Below are 15,883 nucleotides of genomic sequence, written 5' to 3'. Positions count from 1 at the left end.
AGATAGAAATGCAACTTATGTCCCATCCCATGCATTTGGAATGAAAACTGTGCTGAACAATGTTCCCGTGGCTAAAAATATGACAAAGAGGCTGGCATCAAAATATTTTTTTTAAAGTACGCTTTAATTACAGTTCCTTTTGTGGAAAGCGAGTTTATAAACAACATACTGGATAATTCTCTGCTGAAAAATAAATCATGTCTCTTTGTAACAAATGTTAATAAAGTCAAGTGCACAATATGATTTCAAAATGCTAGAGTCAAACGCCCTTCGTCCTTTAATTGCACTTAGCGTTTAAAAGCCCAAACAATAAACAGTAAGAAACATCACAAAAATAAAACAAACAAACCTATTAAAAATAAAAATAGCCAAACTGCCAACAGATATGCATGTCACAGTGTCCGCATACATACTAGTTCAAGTGCTTAGTAAAAGTGACTCTAGTGATTTGGGGGCCCAACTTGAGACCCTTTAAAGGAGCTTGATTTTCAGAGGGTTGGCACTTATTTTCAGAAAATCAGGCCCATTCAAGGTGTCAAGCTGGACACCAAAAAAAAAAAAAAAAAAATCAAGAATCCCCCCCTCCACCACCACCAAAATCATTAGTCACTAGGAGAATCTTGGCCTCTCTTTAACACAAACAAGCATAATATTCAGTGTGTTTATAAAAGTCTCTCTAAAGAACATTCACTCTTTTCCAGCTAACGCTGGCAAGGTACTTTGAAAATGTAAAGTGCTAGATAAATGCTACAGAATATCATCTTTTAGATACTTTGGATTTGTTTTTGTCCTGCTGTCCCATGCAGTTTAAGTGACCTCCGGTATTAGCTTTACTTACAGTGCTCCAGCAAATTAGATGGTTTGTTTCAGGATCTTCCACCAGCGTCCACAGTTTAGTCAGGAATGCTGGCACATTACTGGAGTATCCATCCATTCCCAGGGAACTGGGTGAATCTTGCATTGTTTTTCAATGTTTTAGTTACACTAACTCCATCTCTTTCAATATGCTTGTCTTGCCGTGCGTGTGGGTCACAGGAAGACTGAACCACTTAGTTTCATCCAGGTCCAGCTGAAAGTAGGTCCCCACTCAGTCACATCAGCAGTGCTGTTCACACTCTTAAAAACTCAGCACAATGCAATGGCATCACCAGCCCGAGAACAATACACAGAATTAAAATGCACTGCAACCAATCGCACAATGCTGTGAATAAACATGCAGCGTCATGCAAAGAGAACACACGCTGTACACCTTTGGCTGAGAGGTTAGCAAATCACTGGAACGAATGAAGAAAACACCTGGCTGGCATGTTTGCAGCATGGCAGGAAGCACTGACAATGGACTGTGAAGATATTGAGTTTAAACATTAGTTAGGAGCTCACTGTTCTGAACAATGGGCAAAATCAAGGCTGGTTTTAAGTGTGCCAAACCTTAGTCAAGCTGAGCAAAACCAAAGCTGAGTCCCACGTTATCTGAGTCCCAGAGTTCAGCGAGCTTTGGATAAACAGCTCTGGATTGGGTGAAAAGAGATGATGAAAATAGATAGGCGCCAGGTACCACCATCTGCTTTATTATTATTCCAGGTGTTTCACCCACTGCTAGTTATGAGCAGCTGGATTCATTTGCCCCAGACTCTGAAGCCCTTATTCATGTTGGTGAGCCCTTACACACGTGAGTATTCTCTTTGGCTTCCATGGGACATGACTTGTTGCTCACTCGGGTAGGTAAAAGCACCACAATCTCACCCTTTATTTGCTGTGTTAACACATGTTGTTTCCTGGGCACTTGATGACAATGTAATCAGAACTCAGGATCATTTCAAACGAAATCAAGCTTTAAAAATCTCTCTCCAATATACACCAGGGATCTCTGACACATTCTCCTGATGCACACACACACACACACACACACACACACACACACACCAGCTCACATAGAAGTGGGATTGTGGGATATTTTGTTGAAGCGAGAAATAACTATCACTCCTGGAAGGGTGAAAGCTCCCTTGTGAAAAGACTGAGGAGAACATGAGTGTCATTAGCATTAGTGATTTTCCAAAGTGATGCCAGGGATAACAAAGGCACAGTTAGCTCGGAAATGGTTTTCTTTGAGATCTTCCCATGAGATACTCAAACTATCACCTGGAAATTACATTTCGGCACAAGGAAAAGAATGCTCAGCCAAGAAGATTAATCGGGCATATGCGTTACTATGGTTGTTTCCCTGCCTTTATTTTACATTAGAAATTCAGGCCCTGTCTGGGATGGAAGGTTTGCTGACTGGAGAACTAGTGATGTGCTGGCACAAGAGCCAAGACAAGAAACATTGGGAATGGGTTTTTAGTCACACTCTTTAAAACGCTTTGGTTTTTGTACATTTTTGCTAGCACCTATTTAACTCAAATGGCTAATTAACATTCTGGATAAATAAAGCCTTTGTTAATGATTCAACAGCCTCACCTCTTCATTTAAGGTGTTCTACAGCACCTAATACCAGGAGGCCCCAACCTGGTTGTCCTGTGGGTGTTATCACAATGTAAGTGGTAAATAAATAAATCATCATCATCATCATCATCATCCCCGAGGTCCTCCAGAAATAGCCAGAAAGAGCAAACTTGACATTCCTGATGTTTCTAAGCTAATTAAAAAGCCGGGGGAAGACCCTTAAATATGATGCCTTCTTTATATGTAATAAACAAACGAACGAACCACTAGCCTCTTTCTTTTAAAACCCTTTGCAGATTGTCTTTAAGTCTGAATGCTCCGTTTCTACAGCAAGGCAAGACAAATTGTGCTTTCTACAGCAGTCAGGCTGGGGTTGAAGAGAGAATGTTCCTGTGTGTGTCTGAATATGAGTGTGTAAGTAGTATGGAAGCAACAGAAAGAGTCTGCGATAGCCCGAACCAATACCCCAGGTTCACCCGTCCTGCTCGGAAACAGGTCTCTAATGTGGCAGAGTCTGTGGCTCCAGAATAGGCCATATCAGCCATCAGCAGACCCACAGATAATTTGAAAGGGACAATCTGTTAAAAGACAATCATCCTTGACTTTGAAGGATTCCTGATGATGATGATGTAGTATGGGAAGTGGTTTTTGAGGCAATACCCTAAAATCTCTGAAACTCCATTCACTTGGAATCTTTGTATCTGCATGATTTTTTTTTTTCAAACTGGCTTCCAGTCAAAACAGGTACGTCACTGAACTACTGTCGGTTTCCAGGGGTGACGTTCTTTGGTAATCTTGAGAGTGTATCGTTTCAGACTGGGGCAGTGTACGAGAAAGGTATCTACCACTTCCTGAGTAACCACACAGTAACAGTGAATCTCTGTTAGATTGACACACTTCCTTGCCAGGTCTATTAGCGAGGAGTTCAAATCGTCAGAGGGGGTCGTCTGGAGCACCAGCCTGCTTAAAGTCCTGCTGTAACTGCTGGTGACAAACCTAACCTGGTTCACCATGTACGTAAAAGTATTCAGTTGTAAAGTACCCACGGGTATATTGGGCTTTAGGATCCGTGGTATCTTCCAGGCAGGGACTGTGTGATCAAACTCCAGGTCTACACAGAGTTGAGGATGCTTCTGGATCACGGCAGCCCAAAGCTCTTCAGAGATGACTGGAATGTATTTGTCCAAGCGCTCACAAAAAATATCTAAGCGTGTGAAAGCCTCTCTCTCTGGCTTGATCAGTTCCGCAAACACATCATTGGACAGGCTGGCATAGTAGACTCCCAGGGTAGACAACTTAGGACATACATTAAGAACCTCTCTGATGGTTTCTGGCTTCACGTTGCAAACCAGAGTGCGGTTGTTGATGAACAAGCTGCGCAGGTTTGGGCTGCTGGTGGCTATGAGTCCAACAAGCCCATCATCCAGGGTGAACGGCATTCTCCGAAAATCAATATGCTGAAGGTCTATTTGGTTTTCTCTCTGGCATATATTTCGTATGCTCTGCAGGATGTCCTGGCCAGAGTAGAAATAAGGGTTCTCCCCTTTGCATATGATGCACAGCTTCTGCAGCTTGTGGTTCTGCCTGGCCAACATGTCTAGAATGTGGGTGACGTTCTTCCGATTTATCTCCTTGGACTGATCAAACACAATCCTCAGGTGTTTGATCTGGCTCAGGAACTGGTGTAAACTCTGCAGCATGCCCTCCTCGTTCTCTGAATCACAGCTGGAAGAGCATTATGAACACAATTAGCTGTTTTGCTGGAGCTGCAACAAGTGAACACAATGTCTATAGTTTGGATTACTGTCCTTTATTCTTAATTTATTTATTATCTATCTCCTCCACTGCCTTAGAGATCTGTTCTCACTTGGTTTAGAGGATCAGGCACCGGGCTGGGAGTCAGGGGACCTGAGGTTTACTCCCAAGCCAGCCACTGACTTGCTGTGTGATGCTGGACAAGTGACTTCTATGCTCTTTGCCTCCATTTCTCCTCTCAACCCATATCTGTCTGTTCTATTTAGATTATATGATCTTCAGGACGGACTCTCTCTATGTTTTTATACCATGTATGGCACAATGGAGCCCCAATCTCTGGTTGGTCCACTAGGTCCTATTGTAATACGAATAATAGATAACAACAATACAATTAGTTATGGGGCTCGGTTACTATGTACAGACAGAGGTGGTGAGTTCCAGTCCCGTGGAGCTTACATTCAAACTCTCTTTTCACTCCGTCTCATACACTAGAGCTCAGATCACCAGCTTCAACAGCACCATGACAATCATTCCAATGACCTTGGCTGAAGCTTTCCCTTTGCACCTGAAAGTGGCCTAGTGTTATAGAGCACAGGAGTGGAATTCAGGGGCTATTCCCAGCTCTGCCTGCTGTCCCGGGGCAAGTCTCTTCCCCTTTCTGGGCTTCTGTTTCCCACTCTTTAAAATGGGGGTAACGACGCTGGCTGCCTTTGTAAATCCGTGGACGAAAAGCGCTATATCAAAGCTAGGTGAGGATTATGATGATGGAATCTCCTTGACACTTTTCAAAGCACATTTAATGCCACAATTTATCCCTTTCCTTGACTTATGATTCTTAATGCGTTCTTTAAAAAACAATAATGATCTAACTCTATTTTCTCTACCACACACACAGCCGCTACTTGTAGGAGATACTGTTACTTACATAGTTGCATAGATTAGAAGCCCGAAGGGACCATTGTGACCATCTAGCCCAGTGGTTCTCAATCTTTCCAGACTACTGTACCCCTTTCAGGAGTCTGCTTTGTTTTGCATACCCCCAAGTTTCACCTCACTTCAAAACTACTTACTTACAAAGTCAGACATAAAAATACAAGTGTCACAACCACACTGTTACTGAAAAACTGCTGACTTGCTCACTTTTACCATATAATTATAAACTAAATCAATTGGAATATAAATATTGTACTTGCATTTCAACGTGTGGTATATAGAACAGTACAAACAAGCAGGGGTGCTGGAACAATTAGTATAGTGGGGGTGTTGAGAGCCATTAAACCAAACTGTAAATCCCATATACAACGGAAACCACTTCAAGTGAGAGAGTGCGGCAGCACCCCCAATACCACTAGTTCCACCACCTCTGTAAAACAGGGATAGTTCAGTGGTTTGAGCATTGACTTCTAAACCCAGGGTTGTGAACTCAATCCTTGAGGGGGCCACTTAGGGATCTGGGGCAAAAATCAATACTGGGTCCTGCTAGTGAAGGCAGGGGGATGGACTTGATGACCTTTCGGGGTCCCTTCCAGTTCTATGAGATAGGTATATCTCTATATATTTAAACAAGTCATCGTCCATATGAAATTTTAGTTTGTACTGACTTTGCTAATGCTTTCTATGTAGTCTGTTGTAAAACTAGGCAAATATCTAGATGAGTTGATGCACTCCCTGGAAGATCTCTGCATACCCTTGGTTGAGAACCACTGATCTAGTCTGACCTGTATAACAGTAGCCATAGGACTTCCCTGTATTAATTTCTAATTAAACTAGAGCAGATCTTTTCGAAAAACATCCAATCTTGATTTTAAAATTGCTAGTGCTGGAGACTCCACCACCACCCTTGGTAAGTTGTTCCAATGGTTTATAAGTATTCACATCTATAGACTGTAATCAGCAATGTGGTTTTCGAATGAAGAACAGTGCTTTAAGATAAAATAAGTTGTATTGCAAGATTTATAGGAGATGGTGTATGCTTGACTGCACAGGCAACTACAAACAGTAGAAACAACCTCCTCTCACCTGATCTCTGTGAAATGCCACACGGAGCTCGTGGAAACAGCTGCGGCCCAATGTTTGCACACTTGGAAGGCTGTGTATCTATCTTGGAGAGACAGGTAGTAAAATATATGGACAAGGATTTCTTCCGGGACGTAGTTCCAAAATTCTGATCTTGGAGCAGGCATCTTTCTGACCCAACAGGCAGCAGCACTGAGAACCACCTTCCAGACTGCAAATAATTCCCTAGACTACCTGGTGCAGAAAAAGGAAACACATCAACCGAGCCCTAGTTTGATATAACGCTATTACAGAGGGTCAGAATTTTTTTCTTGCATTTTGAAAATTTCACCATAATTTTGACACGTGTAAAACAAACATTGAGGTGGCAAAGTTTGCAGACAATACAAAATTATTCAAGACAGTTAAGTTCAAAGCAGACTGCAAAGAGTTACAAAGGGAGCTCACAAAACTGGGTGACTGAGAAACAAAATGACAGATGAAATTCAGTGTTGATAAATGGAAAGTACATTGGAAAACATAATCACAACTATACATATAAAATGATGGATTCTAAATTAGCTGCTACCACTCAAGAAAGAAATCTTGGGAGACATTGTGGATAGTTCTCTGAAAACTTCCACTCAATTTGCAGCAGCAGTCAAAAAATCTAACAATGTTAAGAACCATTAGGAAAAGGATAGATAATAAGGCAGAAAATATCATAATGCCACTATATAAATCCATGGTACGCCCATATCTGGAACACTGCTTGCAGTTCTGGTCACCGCACCTCAAAAATATAGACTGGAATTGGAAAAGATACAGAGAAGGACAACAAAAATTATTAGGGGGATGGAACAGATAGAGGAGAGGTTAAAAAGACTGGGGCTGTTCAGCTTGGAAAAGAGATGTCTAAAGGGGGACACGAGAGAGGTCTATAAAATCAGGAACGGTGTGGAGAAATAGTGTTATGTACCTCTTCGTGTAACAGAAGACCCAGGGGTCACCCAATTAATAGGCAGCAGGTTTAAAAAAACAAAATGAAGTACTTCTTCACACAACGCACAGCCTGGGGATGCTGTAAAGACCAAAAGTATATCTGGGTTCCAAAAACAATTAGATGAGTTTATAGAAGATAGGCCCATCAATGGCTATTAGCCAAGATAGTCAGGGATGCAAACCCATGATCTGGTAAAGCCTCTGACTTCCAGAAGCTGGGATTGGATGGCAGGGGAGGGATCATTAGATAAATTGCCCTGTTCTGTTCATTCCCTATGAAGCATCTGGCACTGGCCACCATTGGAAGGCAGGGTACTGGGCTAGATACTTTTGTGGTCTTACCCAATATGGCCATTCTTATGTTCTTAAACACAAAAAAAGAAGTTTAGACAAACTTTGGCCAATTTCCTTCCCCATCCACTCCATTTTTTGACCAAACATAGAAGCTGGTTGAAATTTTTTATCAATTCCAAATTTCAAAATTCTGGGGAAAAAAGTGAAACGTTTCAAAAAATGTGATTCTTCTCCTCATTACCAGCTCTAAACACGATTAACTTTATATAATACATTATTTAAAAATAACAATTGTCTACACTGATATTCAAACAGATGAAGGGATTTAGCTCAAACTTGTGAGTGGCGGAAGAAACCCTTATTTTGGGGACAAAGGCCAAGCATGATAATTTAACCCAAAAGTTGAATTATCCAGTGTATGGCAAAACAAGGAGTTATAATGAAAACTAATTTGTGATTTTGACCACAATTATTAGCTGCAATTGCTAATATAAGAAATGGCAGTTTGGTCTAAGGATTTTATTGTGATGATCACACTAATCATACATTCATGTACGTGTGTTGCATATTGACATGTGACCTTTTCATTTAATTATGCCTCTGTGTAAATTATGATGCAAGAGAATGAATGCATGGGAAGTATACTGAAATGTAAAGCGCAAAACCACACATACATCTCTGCAATATTATTTCTCAGTGCTGCTTGGAGTATGCTCTGTGTCCAGCCACTGTACTGCTACACAAATAAAATTACCAGCGGTAAGTTTTTATTTGACTCTTTTCAACTTTCTTAATAACAAAGTGGTGGACTTTAAAATAAAAGGTTAAAATCTGCAGGTTATTTCTCTTTCAGATTACAGCAGCAGAATTGCCAATTCTCATGATTTTATTGTGAGTCTTGTGATATTTGGTTCTATCCTTGATGCTCCAGCTCCTGGAGTCATGTTGTTATTTTGTGAGAAATTCAGCTTTCATGTGAATAAAAAGGGAAATTTCTAGTCTTAAAAATTCAAAAATCAGAACCCAGAGAAAGATCCCAATATATATATACATTTTTTAAAAAAATCTTGTAATTTTTAAGCCACTCATGATTGTTTTATGCTTGAGGGTGACTATACTGCAGCAGCCATGCTCTCTTGTCAGATATCCCACCTGCTTATGCCCTGCCTCTCACCCCATTACTGACTGCCCAGCAATGCGCTCCTGCTTCCTGCCTGGGAGATGTCTTCTTGCTTTCCCTGTTTCCAGCAGATGTTTCTTTATTATCTCTGACAGCTCACCCTCAGCAATCCTACTTCTAGGTCAGATTTAATAAACTCTCTCATTATTCCAGCACTTGCCTAAGTACTAAACTACTCACCATCACACCTCTCCTATACACAACTGTTGTGATTTTATCATGAGTGGTGGATTTCTTAAAGTCCCAGCTCCTGGAGTCATGTGAAAATCTCAGTTTTCATTCAAAACATTTCTCCTCCCCCCATGATTGCACAGAAAAGCTTGAAAGCCTGATCTAGGTGCCTCCTAGACACTCAGAAACCAGAAAGCAAAGGAAAAAAAAAAAACAAGTATATTCCTTTTATATAATCTCGTTATCTTGGGACTGGCAATACTGTCTACTGGTTACTTTCTTTCAGAGTCTAAGGAGTTAATGCCCTGTTCTTGGTTGATGCGCCTTTGCTCCGGAGCGCCACTAACCCTCCCCCAAGGCTTTGCTCCCTCCACATGACCACCGAGAGGAGCCAATCTCTGTGCTGTGCGGTATTCCCAGCTGCCGGGCTGCCTCCCTGCCCCGCACCCTAGGGCGGCAGGGGCTGGGAGGAGCCGATCAGAGTGGCGGGTCGCCCCGGCTCAGTTGGCCCCAGGAAGCAGGCGCTGCGGGGCTGCATTAGCGCTCGGCTGAGCTAGCGAAACACGGAGCAGCTTTTCCCTCCTGACCCGCTCTCCCCGCAGGGCAGGGACCCTGCACTTGCCGGCCGGCGCCACTGCAGCTTCTCCCTGCAGGGACGGATCCCCCCCCACATGCATTTGTTCCACCCCCCCTGAGCGGGGAGGGGGTCGGTGCAGCTTCCCGCAGGGGCTAAGGGACAGCCCAGCTTCAGTTCCTCCCTCCACGGGGAAGGGGCACCGCCTACCCGTCCAAGCGCAGCTGTTCTCCCTCCGGGCCTCGGTCACAGCTGCTCCGGGCCTGGGCGGATCCGTCTGGCTGCCCCCGCCGGCCGGTTCCCTTGCAGAGGGCGGAGCGGAAGGCGGGCTTCTCGCGTGGGAAGGAAATCGCCCTTCCCTTGCCTTGCTCCGCGGGCAGACCAGTGATGGGTTTGCAGCCTGTGCCCGCCCACAATCCTACCAGCGCCCGGGGAGTCACCCGCCGGCTCCCCAGGAGATCCCTGGCTGGGCCAAAGCAGGGCCCTTTCACTGGGGAAGGAAAGAGTTGCCAGCAGAGCTGGCCCTGGTTGCCAGGACCAGAACCAGACCCTCCTCAGCTTTTCTGTGAATCGGGGACTATCAGGGTTGGAAGGGACCTTAGGAGGTCATCTAGTTCAGGGATAGGCAACCTGTCGCATGAGTGCTGAATGAATACAGCACGTGAGCTGATTTTCAGTGGCACTGACACTGCCCAGGTCCTGGCCACCAGTCCAGGGGGCTCTGCATTTTAATTTAATTGTAAATGAAGCTTCTTAAACGTGTTAAAAACACTTTACATACAATAATAGTTTAGTTATATATTATAGACTTATAAAAAGAGATGTTCTAACAACGTTAAAATGTATTACTGGCACTCAAAACCTTAAATTAGAGTGAATAAATGAAGACTGGGCACAGCACTTCTGAAAGGTTGCTGACCTCTGATCTAGTCCCACCCCCTCCTCAAAGAGAAGAGATCTGTGGCGCTGGAAAAGCATCTCTCTTTCACCCACAGAAACTGATCCAACAAAAGATATTACCTCACCCACCTGGTGTTGCTTACAATCTGGAACATATGTGACGTTAATCTCTGTGTGCCTCAGTTTCCCCCTCCGAAAAACAGCAGTAATTCACTAAATCAGTGGGCTGAAGCTCTGCTCTCTGAGCCTCCTTTTTCAAGGAGCTGCCTGGTCCTCTTAACTCCTGACTGTCTGAATTCACACGACAGACATTGCACAAGCAGTTTTTAGAACTGGGGTCCTGCTGTATTGCTGCCTTCACAGGGCTGCTACATAAGAATAGGTTTTAGAATGGTAGCTGCATTAGTCTGTATCAGCAAAAAGAATGAAGAGTCCTTGTGGCACCTTAGAGACTAACACATTTATTTGGGCATAAGCTTTTGTGGGCTAAAGCCCATTACATCGGATAGTGTCTGTTAAGCACTTTGAGATCATCAGGCAGAAGGTACTCGAAAAAGACAAATTATAACTGTAGTTCTGAAAAGGAAGTGGCAAGCTCTGGATCAACTAATTAAAGACTCAGACATTAACTAGTGTCTTCTTTTCTCTCTTTTTTTCTTGTCTTTTCACACAGTATTTTGCCTGCTCAGCAAAACTCTCTGAAGAGAAAGTTGATGTTTGATATTTGTCACCAATACTCCTGTTGAAAATTCACCTTTTGTTATCAGGTGGAAATAATAGTCTAGTCGAGTAGTCTGCACTCATTCATGAACCCAGCTATCTTCGTTTCTTATGCATAAAGCACAGAACTCGTGGGTTCTCTATCCAGCTGTGACACTCACCTGCTGCTTGACCATTGTTAAATCATTAGACCCATATTTTCAGAAGTGCCCAATAAGTTTGGGTGTCCAGCTTCAATGCCTAGGAACCTGATCTTCAGAAATGCTAAGCACCCACAATTCTTCCCAATAGGCGTGTAGGATGCTCAGCATTTGAAAAATCAGATCCAAGATCTCTAAAACTGGGGCATTCAAACCTGAGGCACCCAGAAAAGATGGCCACTTTTGAAAGTGGGGGCCTTAGCAAGGCTCTGCTGTAGTGCCCCCACAGGGCCGGCTCCAGGCATCAGCGTAGAAAGCAGATGCTTGGGGTGGCCAATTCAAAGGGGCGGCACATCCGGGTCCCTCATTCCCTCTCTTTGAGCTGCCACCGAACTGCCGAAGAGGAAGCGAGGGAGGACCCGCCACTGAAGAAGCGGCGCGATTTAGCTGCCGCCGACGTGCTACCGCTCGTTTTTTTTTGCTGCTTGAGGCGACAGAAAAGCTGGAGCCGGCCCTGTGCTGCCATCTGTGAAATAGGGATAATACTACTTACCCACCCCTCATACGAAGCTCAGGCCCCAATCCTGAAACTGGATCCGCGTTTGGCACTCCTCAGTGTCCATATGTAGCTTCCCAGGATCAGGGCTTTACATTGTAAAGTGCTTTGAGCAACTCGGATGGCAGCTGCTGTAGAACTGCACGGTTCTACTATTCAGTGTCTCCAAATGATCTTTTTGTGCCAAGAGGGAGGCCAGGTCTACACTACGCGTGAAAATCGATTTTAGATACGCAATTTCAGCTACGAGAATAGCGTAGCTGAAATCGAATATCTAAAGTCGATTTACTCACCTGTCTTCACCGCGCGGGATCAATCCGCACGGCTCGCTGTGTTGAATCCGGAAGTCCGGTCGTCTAGCTGGAGTTCCGGAATCGATCTAAGCAAGCTCTGGGATCGAGATATCGCATCCAGACCAGACGCGATATTTCGATCCCCGAGCAATCGATTTTAACGTGCCGATCCGGCGCGTAGTCTAGACGTGGCCGGAGTGTACTTCCTGGGATGGGGTTACTCTACGGAAGGCGGGTCTCAAGAAATCCAATCAAGGAGTACAGGTATACTAGGAATCCCCTCGCCTTGTATTAGCATAATGTCCTACACAATGGGCTTAATCCTTTCAAAAACCAGGTCATTTTTGTGCTTAGTCTTAATCTCCAAACCGAGGCTGCTGCTGCCGCCAGGCTAACCTACCCTATGGACAGAAAGTTCTGAGACAAGATCTTTCTATGATCTGAGGCTAATTAATGTAGTTGCCACCTATCCTTCAAGTACGGTTAGGTTTTAAAAAGATAGACGTGTGAAGAAAAGATCAGATCGGACTGCTACATCATATCAGACAGCAGCCAAGGAGCCATCTATGAGCCAGAGAAGATGGGCGTGTACTTGGGCTCACTTTTACAAGTTTCTCTCTTGGGCTTAATTGGGGTAGATTAAGAGGAGGGCGTAGTTCACCTGTGGGTGTTTGGACACTGCTTGCAGGAGCTCAGGGAGTTTTCCCTTGCAGAATTTTTGTCTGGCAGGCTATTTCCTACAGGTTCCTTTTCCTTAGCAGAGAAATCTGTTAGTTCTTCTGTTATTTGTTTGAATGTATGCTTCATTAGGGAGGGATAGCTCAGTGGTTTGAGCATTGGCCTGCTAAACCCAGGGATGTGAGTTCAATCCTTGAGGGGGTCATTTGGGGATTGGTCCACCCAATCCTCATCCTGATTTTTCACATTTACTGTCTGGTCACCCTAAGTGAATCACTTGGGTATGTCTACACTTCAATTTCAGGTGTGATTATAGCATGTGCTCCCATTAGCTTTAATCCAGCTAATGACGGGGAAATAGCAGAGAAGATATGGAAGCATGGGTTTCAGCGCAGGCTACCTGCCTGATTACAAGACCACTGAAGACTGGGGTTCCTGGCCTATGTCAGGATCTGTGCTGCCACGTCTTCACTGCTATTATTACCTACACTCACTCGATTAAAGTACGCCTCCCTGTGCTACAGTTACATCTTAACCTGCAGTGCAGCCGTATCCTCGGGGTATGCCCAGACGGCAATCTCTGGGCATATCAGAGCTAGGTGGCATAGCTGAGCTTTAATCTAGCTAGCTCAGGCTCCAGCTTTGGCAGCGGGGTTGGCCCCATGAGTATTACGTAGGGATCCAAGTGAGTTTGAACAGCCCGCGCTGAAGCTCTCACTGCCACAGTTACACCAATTTGGAACCTGAGCTAGCGAGATTAAAGCGAGCTCTAGTACGTCGCAGTCGCACCCTGTGACAGCAGCCTGGATGGACACGCACGTCTCAGTTCCCCATCTGTACAGTGAGGATAATAGTACTTCCCAACCACACAGGGTGTTGTGAGGTGCTCAGTAAGAGGGGCGGGGGTAAATACCTAAGATAAAAGTCACAGTAAACGGGCACGAGCTTTTCTCCTTGTCAGTTACATGGGTAAATTTAAACAGCTGCTAGCTTATCCGTCCTTTATCCTTCAAAAGGAGCCCAAGCAGCGCATTCTTACTAGCTCCTCAGGCTTTGCACTATGGGGCTTTCCAGTCACTAGGGATGGTTCAAAATGTTCCCTGTTCCTTTGCTCCCCTCCACTGGCAACTGTTTTTATACGTATATGTGGATTGCTGAGTCTCACAGCTCTTTTCCTGGGGCGCTCTCTCTTTCACTACGCTCCCGGTCTGCACAGATCTGCCAAGCCACCATCTACTTTCAGAAAGAAAAGATGAGATCTCTGACCACCACCAGATTAATTTCTCTGACTTCCTGGGTTAAGGGAAGTCTATCTTCATCTCCGTTAGCAGATGTTTCACAGATACTGAATCCCTGCTAGACATCTTGATGTCTTGGGTAGTCATTGTTTAAATGATATCTAGGGCAAGGAAAAGTATTCAAAAAGAACTTCCTGCTTCAGTCACTATGCGATCACTATCTTGCCTGCCAAGTTCCCTTATATCTTTTCAGTCTGTACTAACAGTCTTAGTCCTACAGCAGCGAGTTCTCTGCAAAAGCCAACCTGCTGGCCAGTAGCCGAAGGCTGGACTAGTCAGGGGCCTGGTCTTGCAAGGTACTGAGCCCCCTCTGCTCCTATTCACGTCACCAGGCAATAGGAGCTGAAGGCACTTTGCAAGAGGCGCTGCATGCCTTACCGGATTTGGAGCCTAGTAAGGCAAAAAGAATTTAGCCCCTCCTTAAGCAAACCATTCTCTTGTATCCTGTCATCGCCTCAGGCTGGAGTTCTCATAAAGACCCAGATTTAAGGTCAGAAGGGATCATCATGATCACCTACTCTGACCTCCTGCACATTGCAGGCCACAGAACTTCGCCCAGCCCCTCCTGTCATAGACCCCTAACCTCTTTCATTATAAATCAAGAGCTGCCAACTGGTGATTTTATCCTGTCTCTATTTGGTGCTGCTCTGAAAGCAAAGACCCAGCTGCTAAGGTTATATGAGGACATTAGAATCTCAGCTTTCACGCTAAAAGAAGAGGAAGCTACTAGTCCTTGTGATTTTAGGGAAAAGCCCAACAACCAGCAAGCAAATAACCCAACATGTATTTTTTTTTAAAAAAAAACTCATGATTTTTAAGCCACTCCTGATTTTTTAGGGTCTGACTCAATTTTTGAATCACGGTGTTGGCACTACAACAACACTACAGCCTTACCTTCGAATGAAGAGGCCAACAAAGCTCCTCTATCATGACATTGAGAACAATCCATCAGGTGCTCAACACAGGGGCGGCTCCAGGCCCCAGCACGCCAAGTATGTGCTGGGGGCGGCAAGCCACTGGGGGGTCTCTGCCGGTTGCCGCAAGGGCGGCAGGCAGGCTACCTTCAGTGGCTTGCCTAGGGAGGGTCTGCTGGTCCCGCGGCTTCGGCGGACCTCCCACAGGCACGCCGCCGAAGGCAGCCTGCCTGCCGTGCTTGGGGCGGCAAAATGCCTAAAGCCGCCCCTGGCTCAACACCCATCTTCTGCTGCCTGGTTCCTTAGTTCTCCAATGTGTGTGTGTTTGTGAGGGAGAAGACAGAGGGAACTACTTAAAACAATTGTATGCAGAGAGAGGCTACAGGATTCTCTCCTGAATCCCAGGTGCACTCCTATCCCACTGTGACTGGACTCCCAGGGGAGCCAATTGAGGTTACTCAGTTAGGGTGAACGGCAAAGAATGGGGCAGATAATCCACAAAACAGCTTCTGTAATACCTCACTGGTTACCCAGAAGCCAACAACACAGTTCCCTTAAAGTAACCCAGCCTCTGGCCTCCACCCCAACACCAAAGTCAGATGTGATGAGGATTATTGAAAATCTTATTCGTCATATAAAAAAGTTCTACCAATCCCAAAGGATCGGACACATTACCTCCCAGGTTAATGAATACTCCAGATCTTACCCAAATACATGCTTACAGCCAATTCTCATTAACTAAACTAAAATTTATTAAAGAAAAGAGAGAGAGAGAATTGGTTAAAAGATCCATATACATACAGTCATGAGTACAGTTCTTGAGATTACATTCATAGTAGAGATGGTGAGTTTTGTAGTTGCAAAGAATTTTCAGAAGTAAGAACAGGAGTACTTGTGGCACCTTAGAGACTAACAAATTTATTTCAGCATAAGCTTTCATGAGCTACAGCTCACTTCTTCGGATGCACCTG

The 15,883-nt window shown here is 44.6% G+C and overlaps 2 protein-coding genes across 5 annotated transcripts in view; both read right to left on the bottom strand.

The window, feature by feature from the left end:
* Nucleotides 1-961, bottom strand: part of HSF4 (heat shock transcription factor 4) — a 32,188-nt gene extending 31,227 nt beyond the window's left edge. The window contains exon 1 of the mRNA XM_032785752.2: nt 839-961. Coding sequence (XP_032641643.1) covers nt 839-961 — 123 coding nt within the window. The remainder of the gene's footprint in view (nt 1-838) is intronic.
* The window catches only part of FBXL8 (F-box and leucine rich repeat protein 8), a 43,259-nt gene continuing 27,481 nt past the window's right edge, over nt 106-15,883 (bottom strand). Inside the window, exons 1-3 of one of the 4 annotated variants that reach the window (XM_032785754.2) lie at nt 9,624-9,730; nt 6,217-6,447; nt 106-4,167 (exon numbers count right to left, since the gene is read on the bottom strand). In XM_032785754.2, the coding sequence (XP_032641645.1) occupies nt 3,192-4,167; nt 6,217-6,380 (1,140 nt within the window). In that variant the 5' untranslated portion in view covers nt 6,381-6,447; nt 9,624-9,730 and the 3' untranslated portion in view covers nt 106-3,191. Of the gene's footprint in view, nt 4,168-6,216; nt 6,448-7,171; nt 7,254-9,623; nt 9,731-15,883 lie in introns of those variants that run through there. The other 3 variants (XM_032785755.2, XM_032785757.2, XM_032785758.2) reach the window with 3 other exon arrangements.

The sequence above is a fragment of the Chelonoidis abingdonii genome, chromosome 19 (assembly GCF_003597395.2).
Source record: "Chelonoidis abingdonii isolate Lonesome George chromosome 19, CheloAbing_2.0, whole genome shotgun sequence".
NCBI classification, from domain to species: domain Eukaryota; kingdom Metazoa; phylum Chordata; order Testudines; family Testudinidae; genus Chelonoidis; species Chelonoidis abingdonii.
This window is presented reverse-complemented; position numbering and strand designations above follow the sequence as displayed.